Source organism: Carassius carassius, chromosome 19, assembly GCF_963082965.1.
Source record: "Carassius carassius chromosome 19, fCarCar2.1, whole genome shotgun sequence".
Taxonomy (NCBI): Eukaryota; Metazoa; Chordata; class Actinopteri; order Cypriniformes; family Cyprinidae; genus Carassius; species Carassius carassius.
The window spans coordinates 24,724,556-24,750,815 of record NC_081773.1 but is presented as its reverse complement, the minus strand read 5'-3'; the positions used below and the strand labels follow the sequence as shown (position 1 = coordinate 24,750,815).

General features: G+C 36.2%; 1 protein-coding gene across 2 annotated transcripts in view; it reads left to right on the top strand.

Moving 5' to 3' along the window:
* Window positions 1-24,418, top strand: part of pms1 (PMS1 homolog 1, mismatch repair system component) — a 29,099-nt gene extending 4,681 nt beyond the window's left edge. Inside the window, exons 7-13 of one of the 2 annotated variants that reach the window (XM_059500435.1) lie at window positions 8,373-8,495; window positions 9,585-9,734; window positions 9,837-10,603; window positions 13,631-14,110; window positions 14,337-14,467; window positions 22,611-22,771; window positions 24,118-24,418. In XM_059500435.1, coding sequence (XP_059356418.1) covers window positions 8,373-8,495; window positions 9,585-9,734; window positions 9,837-10,603; window positions 13,631-14,110; window positions 14,337-14,467; window positions 22,611-22,771; window positions 24,118-24,315 — 2,010 coding nt within the window. In that variant the 3' untranslated portion in view covers window positions 24,316-24,418. The remainder of the gene's footprint in view (window positions 1-8,372; window positions 8,496-9,584; window positions 9,735-9,836; window positions 10,604-13,630; window positions 14,111-14,336; window positions 14,468-22,610; window positions 22,772-24,117) is intronic. The other variant, XM_059500436.1, reaches the window with a different exon arrangement.
* Window positions 24,419-26,260: the final 1,842 nt, after the last annotated feature.

Here is a 26,260-nt window from a genome sequence, read left to right as displayed (position 1 = left end):
TTTTTTTTTTTTTTAAAGTTTCAGAGTTAAAATGGTGTTATTTGAATCATAGAAGCTGTAGACTTACAAATACTGAAAGGCTATGTATCTTCGCGAGACCACGTGTAACGTTTACCTTGCTGCGGTCAGGGATGGATCACCTTACAGTCAGTGTCAGCAGTGGACCTATGCACTGAATGCGGCAAACTTTGCGACATATACAGCAGTGAATTAAAGGAGCCCTCAGGGACTGCAGTGTACGCGGTGAAAGGGCCTCAGAGGGACGTAACCTGCCTGTTTTGGCCAGAGGCCACAATCCCACTGCTCTGGCACAGATTTAATACACTGCTACAAATGCAATGAGCAAGAATTAGTTCAAACACATAGGTGTTATAAAGTATTACGCATTGGTAGAAAAAATGTAAATTTGATTTAATCCAGTTTAGTGACATTTCTTTCACTCACAAAGACATACATGTGAAGATTTAATATGTGCTGCAGCAGTAGAGTATCTGTGCTGCATGTGTGTTTTCTGCAGGTGTAATGTGTTCACTGCCTGCAGTGCTCCTTAACACTAATCATGCTTGACTAATCTTGAGCATTTTTGGGTCGCCCTTATTATGCAGCATATTTTCAAGTGTATTCCTATCATTGATGTATTGGATTTAATAAAATATGGAAATCATATTAGTTTTCTTTCAATACAAAATCACAATAAAGTGAACATGTGGTGAATTTTTTGATTGTTTAGATATTTGCCATGACCCTGGAACCAGAATGAATATATATATACATATATTAGATGTATTAACAAAAGCAAAACAATGACTCTAACACTAGCTTGCTCTATTCATTTTCTATTGTATTGGTTTTGTTTTTATTTATTATATAATTAATTATATATTATAACATATAACTATGTTTGGCTAACTGAGACTTGTTATATCACTTGCATATCATTGCTCTTTTGTTGATTTTGATTGCTTCCATTATCCTCTTTTGTAAGTCACTTTGGTCACATCATTCTACACTTCATACACCATAATGACAAAGTAAAACACAGGCTTTTAACATCTTTGCAAATTTATTAAAAATAAAGTACTTAAATGATTCAACTGCATAAGTATTCAAACCCTTATCATGAATATTTGAAATTTAGCTCAGGAGCATTCATACTGCTTGTAGATGTTACTACACTTCAAGTGAAGTTAATCTGTGGCAAATTCAATTGAATGGGTATGATTTGGAAAGGCGTACATAATTACTTAAGACTTAAAAGGTCTAACAGCTAACAAATTCTGATGCATTGAAGGTTCACAGAATCACATAGCCTCCATTATCCATAATGGAAGACATTTGGAACAACTAGAACTCTTCCTAGAGCTGGCCTCCTGGCCAAACTGAGCAGTTGATGGAGAAGGGCCTTGGTTAGACTGGTGACCAAGAACCTGATGGTCACTCTAGTTGAGCTCCATGATCATATGTGGAGACAGGAGAAACCTAAAGAAGGACAAACAGCGCTTTTTATTTAACTTCTTTTGGACTGATGCATGCAACACCCGCTGAGTGCCATGAAACAACTTGAAAGATCAAAGATCATTTTTAATATAACTCCAAATGGATTCATATGAAAGAGGAAAGTCATATTCAGCCTTGGATGACTTGAGGTTGAGTAATTTATGGGCTAATTTTCATTTTTGTGTGAACTAACCCTTCAACGAAAACCCAGTCCAGAGCATTCAGAACCTCAGACTAGGCAGAAGGTTCACCGTCCAATAGGACAGTGACCCCCTAAACACAAAATATTTCTGGAGAGACCAGAAAATGTGTGTCTCTGCCCTCATCCAACATGACAGAGCCTGAGAGGTGTGGAGGAAAAAAGGCAGATAATTCTTCAGATAATTCAAACAAATAATTCTTCAGATAATTCAAACAAATCTTGACGCATCAAACCCAAAAGGACTTGAGGCTGTAAAGGCACTTCAGCTTAATACTGAGTTAAGGGTTATGCACTTATATCAGTTTTTTTTATTTTTTATATAAATTTACGAAGTTGTGACCTTCTGTTTTTGCTTTGTCATTATGGTGTATGGAGTGTAGATTGATGTGGGAAAAAGATTATAAAAAGTAGTTTAACATGGCTGCAACATAATAAAACATGAAATAAATGAAGGGGTATCAATACTTTTGCAAGGCACTGTGTGTGTGTATATATATATATATATATATACATACATATATATATATATATATATATATATATATATATGTATATATATACATACATACATACATTAAAAGAATATATATATATATTCTTTTTAAAAAAATGTTTATCATTAATATACAGTATAAACCCCTCTAGCATGAAATATTGGTTTTTTTATTAAGAAATATTCCAGGCATTTTATTTTTTCATCCCTTTTTCTAATCAAAATATTTAAAACAAAATGCCTTTACTTCGGAATAAATATAAAATTGATGACCCTTAAATATATTGAGGGCAATTTACATTGGTAATCCAGTATTTTTTGTTTTACTTTCATCCCGTTAGTCGTTTGTAATCCACTGCACAGTAACATCTGGTATGTGTTAGAAATGGGTTTGATGAATTGTCATGTTTTGTGGTATTAGCTGATTTGTCTCACTCTAAAACATCACATCCTGTCGATGCAGATAGCCTAGTGCTTGCGTTATGGGTGCGCTAGGTAGAGCCCGACCGATATATCGGCCGGCCAATATTATCGGGCGATATAAGCTAATTGCATTTAAATCGGCATCGGCATTTATAACGGCCGATGAAACATGAGAAACAGAGTCTCATGCTTCACTCATGTTATGAGTGTTGCATAGTGTGCCCACCAGAGGAAGCTCTGCAGCTCCAGAGTTAACAACAGCGCCAGAAGTCCACTACAGAAGAAAGCGATCAGCCAAGGAGATGAAGGAGATGTAACTTACTGTTTTGACGGTGAGTCTGTCGTTTGTCATGTGAAATGATTGTAGATTTAGTTCTTACCCTGTATATAAAAACTGTGGTAGTTCTAGCTAACGGTCCTATCATTATCACTTCTAAATATTCTGTAACATCACTTACAGCCGCTAATGCATTGCTATATTAGATTAGCCACAAAGCTAATACCACGTTAATAGGAGGTCAAACTATAACGTTAGCGTTTAACTTATTCTTATTCTATTGCGGTGTGTTTCCCACATAATGACCGCGTAATTGGGCCTTTCACACAGGGCGCGGTATGCACGGCGCTTGCCGCTGGGTTCAGCGTTGCCTATGGAATGATATTGCGGACATTATTCAAAAGGCATTGCAAATTGTATTTGCAATTGCGTTTTCAATTTGTGGACGCATAAAATGTGACATAATCCAAACGCAAATGCAAATTGCGCATTACCGTTTTCATTTTTGATTAAGTGAACGCACAGTGTCTGCCAAATTTAAAATGGAAATGCAAAGTCCGTTTGCAATTGTGTTTTCCATATCTTACGAGCTATGAACCTGTCATATTTAAATAGCAATATTAATTACCACATTTGCCTTTTCACTCTCTCTGCACTGTGCATGTAAACTGCCAAAACTCAAATGGAATCGCAATACCTTTTGCATTTGAATTTCCAACGTCTACACGGAAACCTGTCAATCAAGTGACAGGGGTGGGGCCATTTTATTGGGCGTGTTTGCATTGGGAAGTGACGATCGTACTAAAATGTACCATGTTTTTACTAGGGTAAATATGAGTTAACGATAGTGTTTATAATTAAGCCACAGTAGCCACAAATGTACAGTTGTCTGAGACGTTATGAAATGTTCTTTAATATCATGAACCATAAAATGTAGTCAGTGTTCTGCTATTGTTTATTTTCATAATAGGTAAACACAGGCCACAAGTTAAGATGGTCACAGATCTGGTGCTGATTCAGTGTAGCTTGGTAGCTGAGTGGTTAGTGACTGTCATCTCCAACGGCATACCATCTTTTAGCGCGTGTTCGAAACCCGGGCTAACACAGATGTTCTTTATTTTTTTGTTTATCCTACTAACTTCAGCCGCCAAACGGGCGATCATACAGTGAGGAAAATTGCAGTAGTCAAGGCGAGCTGACATGTTATCAAGTACGCTGCTGTTTGCAGAATTACCGGACCTGCGTCCTCGCAGACATCACACTCCCGAGTCGAATGCACAAAGTCTGAACTACTGAGGATGCAAGTCCACATTTTAGTACGATCTTCACTTCCCAATGCAAACACGCCCAATAAAATGGCCCCACCCCTGTCACTTGATTGACAGGTTTCCGTGTAGACGTTGGAAATTCAAATGCAAAAGGTATTGCGATTCCATTTGAGTTTTGGCAGTTTACATGCACAGTGCAGAGAGAGTGAAAAGGCAAATGTGGTAATTAATATTGCTATTTAAATATGACAGGCTCATAGCTCGTAAGATATGGAAAACACAATTGCAAACGGACTTTGCATTTCCATTTTAAATTTGGCAGACACTGTGCGTTCACTTAATCGAAAATGAAAATGCGTTTGGATTATGTCACATTTTATGCGTCCACAAATTGAAAACGCTATTGCAAATACAATTTGAAATGCCTTTTGAATAATGTCCGCAATATCATTCCATAGTTGCCCTTCAGATACAACGCGATTTGAGCTGCGCTATGGCGTAGGCGGAGTTTTAAAAACGTTTAGCGGGAGCTCTTTCATAGTCTGTTCCTCCACATTTCGGTCAGCAGCAAACATGTATCTGTCCCGTTGTAAGAAGCGAGCGATAGCGCTAGTCCTGCTGATGAGAATTAAGAGAGAAGCAAGGAAGAGGAGGCTACCCTCAGGTCCAGAGATCAATTTGGTGAATTCAGACTGGTTACGTTACTCTAACGCTAATAGCTTCCTTTTTATCAGGCCCCTTAAATGCTTGCTATTAACTTGTTTGAAGGTGGTTCTTCTCAAAATTGACAGCGGTGTGTTCATGACACTAACGTTAACCATTCAACTTCGAATTGATTCCGTAATCTTCCGGTAACAGTAGGCAAGACGATGTTCTGTGAGAGCAAATATAGTGTAGTTACAGTAACTACAGTAGGTGCGTCAGAAATGATTAAACCAGAGGGGACATGTAAATAAATGTGAGCTGAACTAGCGCTTTTTTTTTTTTTTTTTTTACATATTGTTTCAAAGCAGCTTTACAGACATAACAGGAAAATGTTGAAATAATATTGTTAAATATAAGTAGGTAATACCTATTGCTTGACAAATAAAAAATATATATACATTTCTCATTTTTGCCTATGTAGGAGATCCCAGTTTATTATTATTATAATTCTAATGATGACATGAGTAATGATACATGGTGATATTATTAATAAACATGCTTATTCTTTCTCTGTCTCTCTTTCTGCCTACAGGTGGCTGAAAAAGGTGAATGCTGTAGCAGCAAAGTGTGGGACTACTTCTGCAAATACTTTAACTTTAGTATTATAATTTATTTACAGTACACACACAGACTGTTAAAACCAGCTTCAACTGGAAGAAAGTAAAAGTGTTAAATGTTTAAAACCAGACTGTTTTTTGATCATTAAAAAATATATACTTTTGATGTGCAATTGTTTAGTCATTGAGACTGTAATCTAAAGCTTTTTTTTTTTTTTACATAATCCATTCTGGAAAATGGTTTATACAGCCCACATACATAGAACAGGCAGATATTTTGCTATTGAATGTTGTGCAGTTTATAGGAAATGGGTCTAATATCCAGATTATTTTTAAAATCAAAATATCGGCTTATAAATCGGCTCTTTTCGAGTTAATATCGGTATCGGCCCCCAAAAATCCATATTGGTCGGGCTCTAGCGCTAGGTTCGAAACCCACCTTGAGGAATTTTCTTGACCCCCCCCCCCCCCCCACCCACATCTCTCCCACTTTGCTTCCTGTCTGCTCTCCACTGTGGTATCATGATAAAAAGACCTCAAATAAATATGTATCTGTAAAATTTATTTATAAGATGGCATGAATAAGCCATGTGCCTTTCTTTCTTCTGGTCATTTTTTGTTATACCAAATACTCCAAATAAACCATTAGATTTTTTTTACTTATGTCAGCATAACACTCTCTTATCTCCCCTTCTTTCATCTAATGGATCTCCAATCAATCTGCCTCTCGTTCTATAATTATCTCCCCGTTACGCAGAACTGTATAGGTCATACAGTACATGCATGACATGGTGATTTTAACTTGGGCATTTGGCCTGATCTCATCACTGCCCTGCTGGAGAGGATGCTATTGTTGGTGCACACATGGTGTCCTACTTTGATATGCGGGGCTGATGAAGAATGCACAACGCTACAACGCTAGCATTGTCTAAATTCGCTGGCTCATTTACATGTGATTTATTCATGCTGAGTTTCCTCTTACAGAACACGCATTTAGTAGAGCGCTACGGTTTGTATAGAGTCCCTACTTGCGTTTCGCATTTGTGTAGGAATTATTCTCTGTAGGCACACTTCAGTGTTTTGGCTCGAGCTGTTCTTGGCAGCTCGCTCCTCTCCTGCTGAACGTATAGCAGAACACATTGCGTATACAGCTACGCTCGAGGATGGTTTTCGCTGAGTCTTGCCAATGTTCTGCAAAGCCATGTACCAGATGAGAATGCATCTTTGCTCACCATTTATTAGTTGTAAGTCATCCTAGCATTCTAGGAATTGGTGGGCTTTACCAGGAGTTAACTTATGGCCTTGAGAGGAGGATCTGTTAGAGTAATCAGTCATTAGCTGCACACTCATCATCAGGTTGAGTCCCATGCCAAGACCATTGCTAACACTTTACCCAACCCCCCACCATTTTCAGATTTCAGCGGTGCGTTCGATTTTTCATAAACCTCTGTAAACGACGTCATGCATTTGACATTTATCTTGCATAATCTTGCAGATGTTGTGAAAATGTTTTATTAAGCTTAAATGTGCTTCCTCAGTAAGATGAGGAAATGAAATAAAGAAAGGATGCATTAAATTGATCAGTTGATGGTTAATTGATTTTTGTTACAATTTTTTATTTTTTTTAAATGATTAATCAAAGAATCTTGAAAACACAAAACATTAAGCAGTACAATTGTCTTTAATATATATATATATATATATATATATATATATATATATATACATACATATATATATATATATATATATATATATACATATATATATATATATATATATATATATATATACATATATATATATATATATATATATATATATATATATATATATATATATATATTTTTTTTTTTTTTTCTTTTTAAATATAAACACCAAATCAACATTTTAGAATGATTTGGTTTAGTTGAGCTATGAGTTAGTTAAATTATACAAATATTTCACAATATTACTGTTTTTCTTTATTGTATTTTTGATCAAATAAATGCAGCCTTGGTGAGCAAAATATATTTCTTTCAAAGATTTTAAATTTTTCTGCTGAAGTCCAAACTTCCATAGACATAGGGACTTGAGTCATGTCTAGGTTTCAGCACATTGTAGAGGTGAGCATGTTTTTGCTCTCAAATGATTTTTGTCATTTCTTTCTTATTGAAACATCTAATATTTTTGCTTTATATGTTATATATACAATCACAATCAAAAGTGCTTCCTGTCAATTTTCTTCCGGAAGTTCTGGAATGGTTACAGGTTTTCTGAGTAAGAGTGGGACATGAAGCGGGTTTGCAGTTGACAGTTTTTGTGCTGTGGCCGAGATCCTTCTGCCGTGGAAGAGTCCAGAATAATAACCTCCATTCAGTGCACAAAACAGAAAGGACTGGGTCACCTACGTCATCGTAATTGACAAATGTGGCAAAGTATACAGAACATAAGTGTTGATTGTGAAAGTCACAATACCCCTGATTATCAAGTTTGTCAGAGACTCCAATTAAAATGTCTTCTTGCCAGCCAACTGCTGTGCTTGTTAATTCCAAATGGTGAGCTCAAGCATTACAATCTAGCCCTAGATCACTGATTAGTTTGGAGCCGTTTCTGCTGCATTTAGCCAACAGAAACATTGCAAATTTTAGCAACTTGTCCACTCCATAGTTAGGAGATGACAAATGGGTTCTGATAGCACAGTGAAGTCTTGATTGGTTACTGCAAAGTGGGATAAAGGCCAGCAGTGTGTCATTTTGTTTGTTTTGGAATAAGTTCATAGAAGCCTCAGTGTACCCTGACAGTTAATGAGTATGGCTTGTGGCAGAGAGGAAAATTCAAGAAAAACTAAACTAGATTTAACATGGAAATCTAGCTTCTTAATCAGAATTTCAATAAATGTGGATATATATAACTCTTTTGGTATGCATTCATGGCTTAAAGTCTTCACAGAAGTCTTATGTTTGCACAGATTGGCATTGATGGATTCTTTCCCAAACCGGGCTCAGATTGTAATTCCACCTGCTCCTCTACGCCTGATAAAACATTCATCTTTGTTAACAGTCGACCTGTGCATCACAAAGAAATACTTAAGGTAAAGCAACTGCCGTATACCCCCACCATTAATTTAGCTATGTTTATTTACTGTTTGTGTATGCAAATATATGAATTTCTCTGTAAAATTAAATGTCCTTGACTAGCTGTAAAAAAATATGATAATCCCAAAAAATAAGATATCCCAAACCTTGAATTCATCCTATATCATAGATATTTGTACTTGTGTTCAGGCCTACATGAAATCTACACTACAGTTCACAAGTTTGGGGTCAGTAGTTACTTTTTTTAAAGAAGAAAATTAAGACTAATAGCAAGGATGCATCAACTGTTTTTAACATTAATAATTAGAATAAATTCTTCTTGAGCACCAAAACAAAAAACAATTCTAAGTTGCATGGATTACATTTAAAATATATATAAAACCAAAAACAGTTACTTTAATTTGTTTAAAAAATTCGCAATATTATTGTTTTCACTGCATTTTTGATCAAATAAATCCAGCCTTGGTGAACATAAGAGACTTTTTAAGTAAAAAAAAAAAAATTACTGACCTTGAATGGTATCTGGATATTTGAGGAAAAAATGTAAATGTGTGGATTCTAGATCTGAGAAGAAAAATAAAAATTATTGAAACATACTAAATCTAAAAAATCATGAACATTGCTGGTTAATTGTTTGTTTTTCTTCAAATCTCAGAAATATAATTATTTAATCATTTTAATTCCAATTGTTATCTGACATTAAAATAGAAATCCCTAGCTTTCTTTATATGTTTACAAATCTATTTTAAAAGTGTTTATGCTGTAATTATGAACAACTGGAAAAACCATGGAAATGCATTGGTCAAAAACGGCCTCTTGGCTCTTTGTTCATCAAAACTTTTGGCATAATTTGTTTATGCTTGCAGCTGCCAATAAAAGTGTACTACTCACAGCTCTGTTTAATACATTTCACAACGTTTAAATCAATTCTGTGGATTTTCCTTCAAATCAGTGCAGAAAATGCTGATTAAAAATCCATAGATTTTGTCTGGGCTTAGTTCTGTCATTTTCATATGTTTTATTATCATTTATAATCCTAATTTACTCTTTACATGTATTTTTGTAAATGCACATTTACCCTACAGCTTATAAAGCAATACTACACCAGTGCGCAATCTAATAAAGAATCTGCAAACCGCCGCTATCCCTTTTCAATGATGAACATCACCATACCTGCCTCGACTGTGGACATTAACCTGACACCCGATAAAACTGAAGTGATGCTACAGAACAAGGTACAAATGTTTTGATTTTCTCTCCTACATTTATACTTGAAATAAAACATTGTTCAATTCACAATAATGTTCAATTAACCAAACTTGAACGGTGTTTACCAGGAGGGAGTCCTGTTGGCGGTCGAGACTATGCTAATCTCCTTGTATGGGTACTCCATTGACAATAATGATCTCAAAACTGGAGGAAATCGCCCTGGTGTTAGTTCTGTGGATGTGCCTGAGCACACTAATGTAGTGTCTACACCTACCACTGAAATTAGTTTGGACGAACCAGAACTGCTTGAAATTTCTCCCACAAATGCAGATAAACAAGATGGGGAGCTGTCCTTGAGCAACACCGCAAACACCAGCTCCTCTTCGATTTCAGAGGATTGGGTGATCAATAGAACCTCAAGTGATTTTGACAGTATTAATTCCTCATTACCTGCTGACGATGTTGTAAGGAACTCTACAGCTGATCTAAACTGTAGCTCCCCAAAGGCGTCTAAGAGTGACAGTGGCCCTATTCAAGAGATCGAAGTATCTGCCGAGAGCTGGAGCACGGGCAAGGCCTTCTCAAATCGAGTCACCGGAGAATGCCTAGATCCTGTGAAACTCCATGTCCCGAAAGCACACGAAGACCTTGGAGGAAATATGAGGTCTAGCCCGTCCAAGAGGCCTTCTAACGTCATTATGGAGAAAATGGCCAAGCTGACAGCCTACGAGCTGATCAGCAACCACTCTGTGCGTCAGCCCTCGTCTGCCTTTTCACTGTTTGAGCAAGACACCAGATCGCAGGTCCTCCAGGAGAACCCAAGAGCCAGTCCTCAGGATGTCACAACTGCTGTGAAAGAGAGATGGGAAAGCCTCGGGGAGGAAGACCGCAAGAAGTAAGTTTCCAGATTTCACCCTCGAAGACGCAGTTTCCAGTTGTTGTGATTCACTCTCTCTGTGTAGCAAGAGAAAAATAGATCTGCCACTAGCATGTGTAAAATATGGATTGGAAAATCTGCCTGGCTTGGTCTTGTTGCTACCTGAAGGAAGAATTGATGAAGTGTTTGTATTTTCCAGAAGACTGCATTTGATTACTAGGTTTGATGGTCAATAGGCCTGTTTTCCATTGTAAAAGAGGTATTCCGTTTTTTTTTTTTTTGTTTTTTTCAAAAATGCCACATTCTTTCAGTTCCTTCAGGTGCCAGAAGATTCCAGTTCATTCTATACCAGATGATTTCTGACTAATTGGTTGTTTATGAGCCCAAGGAGAACTCTGGTTGGATATATGGATCTGTCTTTTTTAGCACTCTAGACTGCCAGTCAAATGATCAAACACACCTACTCATTTTTTTTATTATTGCTTTTGTCCACATTTTAGAATCATAGTCATAGCACAAATGGAAGTATGGGAAATATGTAGTGACGAAAAAGGGTAACCATGTTTCCTAGATACATTCCTCAAAGCAACTTAAAGCTGCAGAACTCAAATTTTGGTCTTTTCTAATTTTAATATATTTTACATTTCTTAACCTCAAAGTATATCAGGTATACTGTTATCAAAGAGGTCACCCCCCCCCCCCCCCCACACTCTAAATCACAGCATACAAAGTCAGCATGATTAAATGAATGGAAAGTATATATCTCAGCATTGCTAGTTGCAAGTAAACACTTCTGAATCCTGTTGCATGTTACTGCTGTCTTAAACATGAAATAAGCCTTGACTTGTTTTCTCGCAGCTGTATGGTAGCACGCAATTCTGAGAATCATATTTACATGGATCCGTGTAACATGGGTCCATCACATATGGGCATGCTGTGCTAAAGGGTCAGAGATTGTTGACATGGATGTTTGGGGGAGGGAGTACCATGCTTGTTATATTTTGGTTGCAGTGGTCTGATGCAGCAATAAAATGCCTGGCGCTGGTCCAGGGACTCTATATGAACTTGGTTTACATCCAAAGTGCCCACACCAAGGGAACATTGCTTTCTTATTGCACAGTTTATGTGCATTCGATCCTCGTTATGAATTCCAGGCTGAAAATGCAAACCGTGCTCCCTAAATGGCTTTCATCATGTATGCGGGTGTCCACTGAGGTCCATCTCAGCAGGCAAGAGAGGATTGCGTCTTTATTTTCTGTGTGTTGTTTCCACACTCGTCCTTTCATTGGAGATATTCTGGTTTTAGTTTTAGTTAAATATAACCTTGGTGCACAGTCTTTATTATGGCTACCTTTTTAAAGAGTCTTCTCACATCCTTTCACATGTTTTGAAACATTATAAATATCTGTACTGCCACTTTTGATCACTTTAATGCATTCTTGCTGGAAAAAAAAAAATCTAATTGACATAAACACTAGTATATATATATATATATATATATATATATATATATATATATATATATATATATATATATATATATATATATATATATAGAGAGAGAGAAAGAGAGAGAGAGAGAGAGAGAGAAGTCACTCTAATTGTTTGTGGTGCTGGTCAGATGTCTTGGAGAAATAATGTGGCAGGCTATTCATTTTTAGTAGTTTTGTTTTCCCATTTTTATATATGTAAATGTCAAGTGTCTGTTTATACATTTTCACTATGTTCAAGCTGTAAACTTCAGTCCAAAAGCCCTAAGGTAAAGAACTCATTTCAGTGTACATGGCAGGGGATACCCTCAAGCTTCAACCTTCTGCTCCATTATGAAATCATTTATCTCCCCCATTGGCCTCCTACTGCTTTTCTCTTGCATTCAGCACATTTCATGCCTTCATCTTGATTGGTCTGGTTTTTTATCAGCATTTGCATCTCTTTCTTGCACCCGAGCTTAATGCTCTGAAACCATACAGTGCGTTTGAAACCGTGCCCGGTCCATTGTACAGTAGCAAGCTCTGTGCAATGGCACAGCTGTTAATTGGCAAGCCCATCGAGAAACTTCCAGTGGAGGGTCAGGGCTGCATGTTTTTACAGGCCCTCTCCCCCCTCGCTCGCTGCTCTCCGGCCCCCATCTGGTCACAGGTAGCAGATGTTTTTTATCTCGCCTGTTTTTGCACATTTTCTACACTCTGATTTACAGCAGTCCACTTAGAATCACTAGAGCAAATTAAACCAAGGTTTCTTGTGTGAATTGAGGATATTTAAGTAGTCACAACTTCTGAGCTCTTTGCTTAAATTCATTCTTACCCAGCCTGCAAATCAATGGACCAAAAGGATTGTTTCAAACCATCTGTCTTCTTTTGTATTTTAGTATTTTTTATTATTATTACCATTTTCCACATACAGTATAACAGTAAAGCAATACAAATATTAAATAACTGGACGTATGGGAAGAAACAGTTTTTTTTTTTTTTTTTTTGAAAACAATAACTGTGACAGTTTGTTTAATTTGGGTGCATTCTGGGATCCTTTTACGGAATGTTATATATATATATATAATTTATTTTTTTATTATTATTATGGGTCAAAATTATATATTTTTCTTTTATGCCCAAAATCATTAGGATATTAAGTAAAGATAATGTTCCAAATTTCCTACTGTAAATATATTAAAACTTAATTTTTGATTAGTAATATGGATTGCTAAGAATTTATTTGGACAACTTCAAAGGTGATTTTCTCAGTATTTCGATGTTTTTTTTTTTTTTTGCACCCTCAGATTCCAGATTTTCAGCTTTATTCAGCTTTCAGAGGATGCATAATTCTCAATAATAAAAAATTTGACCCTTATGACTGGCTGTGGTCCAGGGTCACATTTAAGCATTTGTCTAGGTAAAAGCCTTTTTAAGATCATGAGAAACATAAATTGTTGATCAGGTGTTTATCAACTACTTTTCAGACCACATTCGAATGGTTACACAAAGGAAATACAAAATGTACAACTGGGACTGTAATGAATACATGTTCTCGTATCACATCCCATCTTAGGTATGAAAGCAAGGCAGAAAAGTCTCTGAACGCCTACAACCTTCAAAGGAAGAGGGCAGCGGAGGGAGGTGGCCAGTGCGGAGAGGGCAAGAAGCAGATGAGCGCCGAGTCTTCATTGAACAAAGCTCAAGGCGTGAAGCGCAAGGCCCCCCTCGCCAACCAGCAGGCCCTGGACAAACTCTTCTCCTGTCAGCCCTCGAGTAAGAGGAGCCCTGCCAAGCTCTCCAAAGCCCTCCCGTTCAGTATTGCAACCCTCAAGCAGAGTCTTAACCTCCTCTCCTACCAGAACCGCTCAAGTGCGCAGGGCCTCAGGCTTGTAAACCGCTTGGCTTCTCACAGTGCCTGGGTTGTTTTATGCGGCAGAAAGCTCATGCTGTTGAACCCGTTTCGAGTGGAGGAGGCCTTGCTGTTTAAAAGACTTCTGGAGAATAATATACTTCCAACCGTGAGGCTGCAGACCCCTGTACAGCTGACAGATGGGTAGCCCGTCTCATTTTCTCACCTAATGATGACATTCTGGATGTGTACGATCTGGAATGTATTTGTAAAGAGCGTACATGTAAAAAATGTAAACGTGGATTTGCAATTATAATATAGGATTAATAGTTGTATTAATCCTAGTTGTATTAATCCTCTATTCTAAATTGCAATACTTAATCAACTATCTAATAATTATTTGCATATTAACATACACGTCCTTTCCCAGGGTGCTTGGTGGGCCAGAGTACATGGATGTTCTCCTGAACATGGAGAAAGACAGTGCCCGCTTCAATGGAGACATCTACTTTACCGATCCTAGGCTTGTGGCAAACGGTTTTGAGATTAAGATGATTCCAGGTAACGCTCAAAGAAATATTTCGAATTTGCTCGTCATTTTTTAAGATCCATAGTTTACCCAAAAATGTAAATTCTGTCATCATTTACTACTGCTTCTACTGAACACAAAAGAACATAAAATGTTGGTAAGTTGGTGAGTTTTAAGAGCGTTTATACACGGTCCATATATTTTTTTAATTATTAATACTATCACAATTTAAAATAACTTTTTTCCCAATATTTGTAATTGTAGCATGTCATGGTTTTCACAAAATTATTAAGCAGCACAAATGTTTCCAACATAATAAGAAATGTTACCAAATGTTGCAAATCAGCATATTAGAATAATTTCTGAAGGATCATGTAACACTATAGACAGATCAGATTTGCTATAATAAATAGCATTTTAAAATATATAAAAATAGAAAACAGTTTTACATTCTAAACTGTCAAATAAGAGACATAAGAGACTTCTTTTAAAAACATTTTAAAATGCTAACTGTTCCTTTTAATATATATTATGTGGGAATCCACTTTGCGGTCAATAAATCATTTTATGGAAATATTGGTATTCTATCAGCTCAACTTTTACTCCAATATTCAAAACAATCTGCTCTCCCATGCAAAACATACAAATCTAATATATATTACAATTATAAATAATACCTCTTTTATTAATATGTAACTCAAAAGAGTCATAATCATGTAAAAAAACAATGTTGTTTGACATTACACAACCCAATTGTTTTATTTGATTTGGACTCACGTTCTGTTTGGGTGCTTTGGAGTGAGTCTGTCACCAAATTGTCTGGATTGCACATTTCCATTACATACGCATCCCTGGACTTGTGCGATTTGCATAAGGTCTTGTTTTAAATGGAGTGAACTACTTCTTTATAGGCATTGGAAAATATCATTCAACTTCCAATATATGATGATAATGCTTAATTTGTAGTTTTTAATAACTTTTAATATCCGTGCTGTTACCTTAGAGACGTTGATTCCCGCTGCGCAGAGTGATGAAGTCATTGTTTATACAAATTGCTTAAGTGGAAAGTGCTGTGTCAGCACTTCTTTTTCCCTACACGGCTCGGTGTGGGCACATGTGTAATATTAAATTGTTTTAAAAAGTGGGGGCTTGATTATAAGGGATCGGTCCACTTCCTGTATGACAATGGTTTTTGAGATGGTCATTAAATGCGTTTGCTTGAATTCGCTGCCCATTGCCTCCTCACGCTCATCATGTGCTGAGGAATGGAAGAGATTCTGAAATACTTCTACACGTTTTTTTCTTTTTTTTTCTTTGCCAGGTTTCTCTTGAGAAAATGTGCCTTTATTAATACAAGGGTCATGCTGTTTAAAGGTCTCCAGGATTGTCCAATTTGATTTAACAAAGGTTGGACCCACTGGACATCATTAATGCCGCAGTTCACAAATTGTTTTGAAATGTCAAATATAACGGCTTGAATAACAGGATTACAGTCAATTATTTCTGACAGAATTGCTTATGTCTGATTAGTGAAGAATGAAAGTAATGTGTTTGCTTTAAATGTTTTCTTGTGCGTTTTTCAGATGCCTTGTGATATTATAAAACATCTCTGTTTCTAGTGTTAGTGTGCCAGTACTACATACATTACCTCACTTTCTGAAAACATTGTTTTAATCCTATTGTAGCAAGAATATTAATGTAACCACTTGTTATTTAGTGTATTTTTAAATAAGGAATATAACAGCCACTCGACAAAATGTTTAAAATATAACAGCGACAAAGGCCTTATTGATTTCTTACAGTGCTTGCCCAAAATCTTTTATGTATTTATTTAATAAAAACAGTACAGATTTATAAAATCAGACCCTTATGGGTTTCCAGACTCTCAAAGTAACATTAATATATGGTCTCTATGCTCACAAAGGTTGTATTGATTTGATCAAAAATACAATGATATTGTGAAATACTGATACAGCTAAAAATAATTGTTTTCTGTTTAGATATATTTGATCAATTTATTGTTATATTTTATAAAATACAAAGATAACACATTACGTTTAGTTGTATGATTTTAACTAATTTATTCTTGTAATGGCTGTCTCCAGTCTTCAGTGTCACATTGTGCTTCAGAAATCATTTTACTGTGCTAATTTGTTGCTTAAGAAACAATTCTTCTTATTATAAACTTTGGGCTGCTTAATATTTTTGTGGAAACTGTGATGCATTTTTAAGATTCTTTGAAGAATAGAAGGTATAAAAGAACAGAACTTATCTGAAATGGAAATCTTTAAATGTCTTTACTCTCACTTTTGATAGATTTAACATGTCCTTGCTAAATTAAACTTTATTTCTTATAAATAATAATAATAAAATCTTACTGAACCTAAACTTTTGAATGGTAGGATAAATAAAACTTACAAAGTAATGAACATACTGTAGTATTACTCTTTCAGTGACATTTTTGTAAATGTGATGTCATTTAAATAACCATCATTTTATTGTATCCTTGCTGAATACAAGTATACAATAATACAATAGTTTAAAATTTACGTTAGTGTATGTTTAAAAGAAATAAACTCATTTATATGCATGAATGCACATGCTCTACTGTTATGGTTACATGCACGCTTAAAGAAAAAGTGCTTTTTAATAAAGTTTCTCTAAAAGGTTACTTTTCCATTAATCTATCCCTTTTATTTGATATGAAAAGTCAAGCAGAAGCAATCAAATATTTAATTTAGGAAAAAAAATTAATAGTCATATAATGAGCAAACATTTTTCCGGGTTTAGAATCAGCTTATTTTATAATGTTGTCCTCTCTCTAAGGAGGCTGCCATCTTAGTCCTCAGTTGACCTTATTTTGCCTGTTGTTATGGAATGCACTTAAGACTTCCCCCTCAGCCCTGTTCCTGTAAAGTGTCGTGTTGGCACTGGTAAGGGTCATCATTGCTGAAGCTGGCTCGCTGCCTGAGCTTTTGCCAGCACGGTGGATTTGCACTAAAGTGTGGTGCTGTGGAGAAAAATTGCCCTTTACAAAAGGGAATAGTTTCTGAGCCAACTTCCAGGGATTTGGCAAAAACATGCACCAGATTTCTAGCCCTTTCGAAAACCCCAAAGTATTAAACTTTGGCACAAAACTTGCCACGCACCGTTTGTCCTACAAATATGAATGATACTTCAAATTATTCAGCTTGTTGAGAAGAAGTGTCCTATTATATTTGCAAATGATCAAATTTACACCTGGCAGATGATAAAATGGTTGGAAAAAATCATAAATTGTTGTTATGAACTACAACTAAACTATTACAATTCGGTTTGTCAAATTAAATAGAGCTAAACTAAAAATACACTGCAAATGATCATTAAAAACTTAAAAATGATAGATTTTGTATTGGAAAGTAGCTAAAAAAGGTTGAAGTACTAATATTGCTAAAAATAAGCTGAAAAAAATAAGGCTACAGTAAATGGAAATATTAAAAATATAAAATAAAACATAAGAAAAACAAAAGCAGAAAATTACTTAAACTTAAAAATGGCAAATATAAAAATATTAAACAAGAACAACAAGTCAAGTCACCTTTATTTATATAGCACTTTAAACAAAATACATTGCGTCAAAGCAACTGAACAAAATTCATTAAGAAAACAGTGTGTCAATAATGCAAAAATGATAGTTAAAGGCAGTTCATCATTGAATTCAGTGATGTCATCTCTGTTCAGTTTAAATAGTGTCTGTGCATTTATTTGCAATCAAGTCAATGATTTCGCTTTAGATGAAGTGACCCTAACTAAGCAAGCCAGAGGCGACAGCGGCAAGGAACCGAAACTCCATCGGTGACAGAATGGAGAAAAAAACCTTGGGAGAAACCAGGCTCAGTTGGGGGGCCAGTTCTCCTCTGACCAGACGAAACCAGTAGTTCAATTCCAGGCTGCAGCAAAGTCAGATTGTGGAGAAGAATCATCTGTTTCCTGTGGTCTTGTCCTGGTGCTCCTCTGAGACAAGGTCTTTATAGGGGATCTGTATCTGGGGCTCTAGTTGTCCTGGTCTCCGCTGTCTTTCAGGGCAGTAGAGGTCCTTTCTAAGTGCTGATCCACCATCTGGTCTGGATACGTACTGGATCTGGGTGACTGCAGTGACCCTCTGATCTGGATACAGACTGGATCTGGTGGCTACGGTGACCTCGCAATAAGAGAGAAACAGACTTATATTAGCGTAGATGCCATTCTTCTAATGATGTAGCAAGTACATAGGGTGTTATGGGAAGTGTTCCCGGTTCCGGTTTACCTAATTAATGCAGCCTAAAAATCCTTTAACGGATTTGGATATTAAAAGCATATTAGTATGTTATGTGTAAGCCAGGTTAAAGAGATGGGTCTTTAATCTAGATTTAAACTGCAAGAGTGTGTCTGCCTCCCGAACAATGTTAGGTAGGTTATTCCAGAGTTTAGGCGCCAAATAGGAAAAGGATCTGCCGCCCGCAGTTGATTTTGATATTCTAGGTATTATCAAATTGCCTGAGTTTTGAGAACGTAGCGGACGTTGAGGATTATAATGTAAAAGGAGCTCATTCAAATACTGAGGTGCTAAACCATTCAGGGCTTTATAAGTAATAAGCAATATTTTAAAATCTATACGATGTTTGATAGGGAGCCAGTGCAGTGTTGACAGGACCGGGCTTATATGGTCATACTTCCTGGTTCTAGTAAGAACTCTTGCTGCTGCATTTTGGACTAGCTGTAGTTTATTTACTAAACGTGCAGAACAACCACCCAATAAAGCATTAAAATACTCTAACCTTGAGGTCATAAATGCATGAATTAACATTTCTGCATTTGACATTGAGAGCATAGGCTGTAATTTAGATATATTTTTGAGATGGAAAAATGCAGTTTTACAAATGCTAGAAACGTGGCTTTCTAAGGAAAGATTGCGATCAAATAGCACACCTAGGTTCCTAACTGATGACGAAGAATTGACAGAGCAGCCATGAAATCTTAGACAGTGTTCTAGGTTATTACAAGCAGAGTTTTTAGGTCCTATAATTAACACCTCTGTTTTTTCAGAATTTAGCAGTAAGAAATTACTCATCCAGTCAAAATTACAAAATCCAGTTTTTTATATTGACTATGCATTCCGTTAGTTTTTCAAATTGGTGTGTTTCACCGGGCCACGAAGAAATATAGAACTGAGTATCATCAGCATAACAGTGAAAGCTAACACCATGTTTCCTGATGATATCTCCCAAGGGTAACATATAAAGCGTGAAGAATAGCGGCCCTAGTACTGAGCCTTGAGGTACTCCATACTGAACTTGTGATCGATATGATACATCTTCATTCACTGCTACGAACTGATGGCGGTCATATAAGTACGATTTAAACCATGCTAATGCACTTCCATTAATGCCAACAAAGTGTTCAAGTTTATGCAAAAGAATGTTGTGGTCAATTGTGTCAAACGCAGCACTAAGATCCAATAAAACTAATAGAGACATACACCCACGATCAGATGATAAGAGCAGATCATTTGTAACTCTAAGGAGAACAGTCTCAGTACTATGATACGGTCTAAATCCTGACTAGAAATCCTCACATATACCATTTTTCTCTAAGAAGGAATGTAATTGTGAGGATACCACCTTTTCTAGTATCTTGGACAGAAAGGGAGATTCGAGATTGGTCTATAATTAACTAGTTCTTTGGGGTCAAGTTGTGTTTTTTTTGATGAGAGGCTTAATAACAGCCAGTTTGAAGGTTTTGGGGACATATCCTAATGACAATGAGGAATTTATAATAGTCAGAACAGGATCTATGACTTCTGGAAGCACCTCTTTTAGGAGCTTAGAAGGTATAGGGTCTAACATACATGTTGTTGGTTTAGATGATTTAACAAGTTTATACAATTCTTCTACTTCCACTCCTATAGTAGAGAATGAGTGGAACTGTTCCTCAGGGGGTCTATAGTGCACTGTCTAATGCGATACTGTAGCTGACGGCTGAATGGTTGAAATTTTATCTCTAATAGTATCGATTTTAGAAGTAAAGTAGTTCATAAAGTCATTACTGCTGTGGTGTTGGGAAATGTCAACACTTGTTGAGGCTTTATTTTTCGTTAATTTAGCCACTGTAGTAAATAAATACCTGGGGTTATGTTTGTTTTCTTCTAAAAGAGAAGAAAAGTAATCGGATCTAGCAGTTTTTAATGCTTTTCTGTAGGATAGGTTACTTTCCCGCCAAGCAATACGAAATACCTCTAGTTTTGTTTTCCTCCAGCTGCGCTCCATTTTTTGGCCTGCTCTCTTTATACCATGGTGTCAAACTGTTTTCCTTAACCTTCCTTAAGCGTAAAGGAGCAACTGTATTTAAAGTGCTAGAAAAGAGAGAGTCCATAGTTTGTGTTACATCATCAAGTTGTTCTGAGGTTTTGGATATGCTAAGGAATTTGGATACATCAGGAAGATAACTTAAAAAGCAGTTTTTTGTGGTAGAAGTGATGGTTCTACCATACTTTTAACAAGAAGTAGAATTTACAATTTTAGCTATATGAAGTTTACACAAAACTAAATAATGATCTGAGATATCATCACTTGGCTGCATAATTTCAACACTATCAACATCAATTCCATGTGACAGTATTAAATCTAGAGTATGATTTCGACAATGAGTAGGTCATGAAATGTGTTGTCTAACCCCAATAGAGTTCAAAATGTCTATAAATGCTGATCCCAATGCATCTTTTTCATTATCAACATGGATATTAAAATCACAAACTATTTAAACTTTATCTGCAGCCAGAACTAACTCGGATGTAAAATCACCAAACTCTTTAATAAAGTCTGTATGGTGCCCTGGTGGCCTGTATACAGTAGCCAGTACAAACATAACAGGGGATTTATCATTAACATTTGTTTCTCTGGATAATGTTATATGAAGCACCATTACTTCAAACGAGTTATACTTGAAGCCTGCCCTCTGAGAAATCATGAAAACGTTGTTATAAATTGAAGCAACACCTCCCCCTTTGCCTTTTAGACGCGGCTCATGTTTATAACAGTAATCTTGGGGGGTGGACTCATTTAAAATAATGTAATCATCAGGTTTTAGCCAGGTTTCTGTCAAACAGAGCACATCTAGATTATTATCAGTGATCATATTATTTACAAAAAGTGTTTTCGTAGAAAGGGATCTGATATTCAATAAGCCAAGCTTTATCATTTGTTTATCCATATTGCATCTGTTTTTTATTTGTTGAACATCAATTAAATTGTTAATCTTAACTTGGTTTGGACGTTTTTTTATTTTTATACTAATAATAAAATGTAGGCTTGCTAAATGTCTATTTATTTATTTAACTACTACTGTTATCAAAATGGTAAATTCAAAAGCAATTTATGGTGAAAAATGTACCATGGCCTTTGCCCAAATACTATAGTTAATAAAATTGTTACTAAAACCATAATAAATGTTTCTATAATTCTATTACTATTTCTGTTGCTGTATCTATCATTTTACTATTTGAAGATAAAACAAAAGCTTCATTTTTGTGGAGAGGCTGCTGAATTTGGCCTGTGAACCGAATTATCTGAAAAATACTAATGGTATACTATAATAGTATATAAATAAAACTACAATAACACTGATGTGAAAGTATGTTAATTTAACTTGGCCTATAGTAAGAAACCACCTAATAACCCTTCAAAACACTCTAGCAACCACTTAGCAATGCCCTGGTGAAATAAATAATATAAATCTAGTACTTGCAATGAGAGACTCATTGTTTTAGAGTGTTTAGTCAATTTGTAACGTATTGACACTAATATAATTTTTTAAGCATGACAAGTCAGATTCGGGATGGCTGCATCTCGTTTTAAAGCCCATTGAGAAGAAGAAAATGTTCAGTCTGCTCTACCTTGATGACCTTTCCACACATTTCACCTCTTCATTTAGTTTGCGTCTAGGGAAAAGCAATCATCTTTAAATCATCTGTTGAAAACCTCCTCCACCTTGGTTTTTCTTTCCAGTCCACAAAGACATGGTAATAGCGTAATTTGGTGCAATGCCCGTCTGACTTGGTTTCCAACCAGGGTGTAAATCACAATATTTATTTATTATTTTTTCCTGGAGAATGTTATACTTGGAGTTTATTAATCCTTGCTTGTTGGTTATCTTGGCCAGGTTCTTCGTCTTCTGAGAGGCATGTTGAAGTGATGGGCATGCCCGACTGCATGCCTTTCTTCGGGATAGGAGACCTGAGGGAGATTCTGCAGGCTATAAAGGTCCGGGATGCAAAAACCGTGAAGCAGTGTAGACCTCTCAAAGTCTCAAACTACCTAGAGGTGAGAGATGCTCCTTGGGGCATAAATTTTAATGATCCATTTTTAAAGGGTTAGTTCATCCGAAAATGAAAATTAGCCTGTGTTTTACTCACCCTGGAGCCATTCTAGGACTTTCTTCTTTCAGACGAATCCAATCGGAGTTATATTAAAAATTGTCCTGGCTCTATAAGCGCTGTCATTGCAGTGGGCAGGTGTTTCTATGTAACAGTCCAAACCACGGTAAATAAAGCACGCGCATTCGTCGGTCAGCAGAAGGGAGAGAAAAGTGTTTATTACATTTGAAATCTGGATATTTTTTCTTAGAAAAACACATGGATTCACTTCAGGAGACCTTCATTCATGCCTTGGAGCCGTGTGAAGCATGTTATATTATGGATGCGTGCACTTTATTTAACGTGTTTTGGACTGTTAAACAGAAACACTCGCCCAAAACAACGATACAGCTTAGAAGAGCCAGGACATTTTTATTATATAACTCCGATTAGATTCATCTGAAAGGAGAAAGTCATATACACCTAGAGTGGATTGAGGTTGAGTAAAACACAGGCCAATCTAAATTTTTGGGTGACCTGACCCTTTCATTTGCCATCACAGTATTAAACTACAGTATGAGCACATTTGGAGAGTTTCAAAAAAGAAGAGTTTACCCAAAAATGTACTCCACCTTAGGACATCTGAGATGTAGATTTGTTTGTTTCTTCATTGAAACAGTTTTGGAGAAATTTAGCATTGAATTACTGGCTCACCAATGGATCCTCTGCAGTGAATGGGTGCCATCAGAATGAGTCCAAACAGCTGATAAAAGCATCACAAGTAATCCACATGACTGTAGTCAGTAAATTTTCATCTTGTGAAGTGAAAAGCTGTGGGTCTGTAAGAAACAGATTCATCATTAAGACATTTTAACTTCACTTTTGCTTCTGGCTAAAATAAAAGTCCTCTATCGATAATACTGCTTTCTACAGTAATAAAAAGTTTAGGAGAATCGGGAGAGAAAGATACCCAATCACGAACCTTTAATAACCAAAAACAATTTGAAACAGTTCTAAACAAACATGGATTCTGGTGTGAGAGGCCAAAAATGGTGGTATATTTTTTCACTGGTGGAAGCGTAATAATGGAAAATAAACTTATATTATGGTGGGAAGCAAGTTAAAACTTTTTACTTCACAAGACATTAATTGATGAACTGAGGTCATGATTTATTGTGATGTTTTATTGATCAGCTATTTGGACACTCATTCTGACAGCACCCATTCACTATGCGCAAATTTTAGACACGAGTTAGAAGTTTTTAGCTGCCTTTTTGTTTTAAAAACAGTCTTTCCCCCACTTTTTCCTTTCAGAGTGAAGCTGTTAGACTAGCTAGACAGTTACCTCTGAACCTCACCAGAGCTGATGTTACAAACACGCTTTGCCGAATGAAACAGGAACTTGAAGAGGAGAGTCAGGCCTGCATTCACAGACGACCATTTTTTCAAGAGCTGGTTACTGTTCCTGAGACTGAGCAGGATGCTCTGCAAATCATGTCTAATTCTTGCTGAGGATTTCATGGACTTTGTTATAAGACCAAACTGTCACTAACATTTATTGTACCATATACTATTAAGAAAATTGTCATTTGGAATAATAAATGTTTGCCTTGTTGAATTACGTTTTCATTCATGAGTTGAGATATAAATACTTGATTCGTATTTTGAGTGTTTAATCAAGATGCATATGTGTTACATAGGTGGTTTCAACCCATAATGTCGTGCAAGATCCATGCACATCGCCATTTTATTTTTCATAACACCATATGCAAATAATATAACTAATTATAATGCACTAAAATAGCTGCTTCAGTCCAGATCTGACAGTACTGGGTCATAAATGATGTTAATGTTTATGAACTATTTTATTAGGGCAAAAAAAAATTTAATATCAATTATGACACATTAAGACACATTTTGAAAAACCTTTTTAGGGAAGTTTTGCTTTTCTGTCTTAAAAGGGGTCATGCAGGGGTCATGTCATGCTACATGCACTTTTACAAGTTGAACTGAAATGTGTGTTGGCAGTGTGTACACAACCACACTAAAATGATAAAAATCCACCTGGTGTTTCTTATTTTTACATGTTAACTGTCAATCACATTTTTGAACATAGACTTTATAGTGCACGATCCAAGATTTAGGAGTCTTAGACCTTTCCGACGATATAGATTAGATTAGGATTTAATTGTAATATAGTGAAATAAACGTAGGCGTCACGTATACAGGACGAGGTGACAGTTAACAGGTTAATCTGCTCAAATCTTAACCCATTTCTCAAATCAAGCCGATCTCAGATGCATGTCTGTGTGATGTCACTAAAACAGGCCCCTCCCACGATAGTTTGATTGACAGAAGCGTTTCAGCACAGACTGGACTGTTGTCATACCTTAGACCGGCCCTGAATGAGCTGTCATCAGTCTGTCATTGTTTCACTGCTGGAGCTGATGTAGACAAGAATGACTCCTAAGTGATTGAAGTGTTTTGTTGTTGAATGTAATAATGAACATCGCAGTCATCATTTGTAATCCGCAGTGGATTACATATGTTTTTGAAGTGAATGCACCCCCGATCTACATAAATGTGTCTATGTTTGCACTAATCATTCATGATCCAGCAACAGTGAGTGTAAGGTTTTTTAATTAATCTTTGCAAATCGCCTTTCCTAATAATGTGCTAATTAACAAGTTTCACGATGAATGAGGCTAAAGTAAACAGTCCTTCAGAGAGCAGCTCGGAAGAGGGGCGGGGTCAGCAGAGCTCATTAACATTTAAAGGAAAATGCTACAAAACGCCTTGCTCTGAAAACAGCTGTTTTTGACAGGGTAAAAAATGTGTTTTTTACACTACCATTGAGAAATTTTTATCAAACTATGTTACAGACCTTTCATTAAGACCCTAAAGAATCATATCAACTCGTTGAAAATGGGCATTTTATGACCCCTTTAATTTATTGTGGGAAAATTGTTTTGCTATTACTGGTAATGAAGGAAAGGGCAAGCGCTCAACTTTAAAATTTTGCTTTGTTGACTTTTGATTAGAACTGAAAACAAGCCAGAACTACTGACCCAACAGCAGATGCCAGTGAACCACAAAATTGAATCGAGTGTGGTTGTAAATTCACTCTACCCCAAAAATCAGCACCTTAAATACTGATCATGAAAGGCGGCGCTAGGGGCCCATAAAGCCAAAAGGGATGGGCTCTGGGGTCTGAAGAAAATTGTGCAGTCACAGTCAGGGACCTCCAATTACCAGCTGAAAATAAGGCTCAGATGCTGTGAAGTTTTAACAGTTGCTCCCCTGTAGCCATATGGTTTGTGGTTTTTCAGTGTTTGATCAGTTCCATGAACTGCATTTTAACCTCTGGGGACCCAGTATTTCATTTTTGTCCTCTATAGAGGACATGATTCCACAATTTTAAGTCTTATTATTATTAGTATTTTTTTTTTAAAGAAAT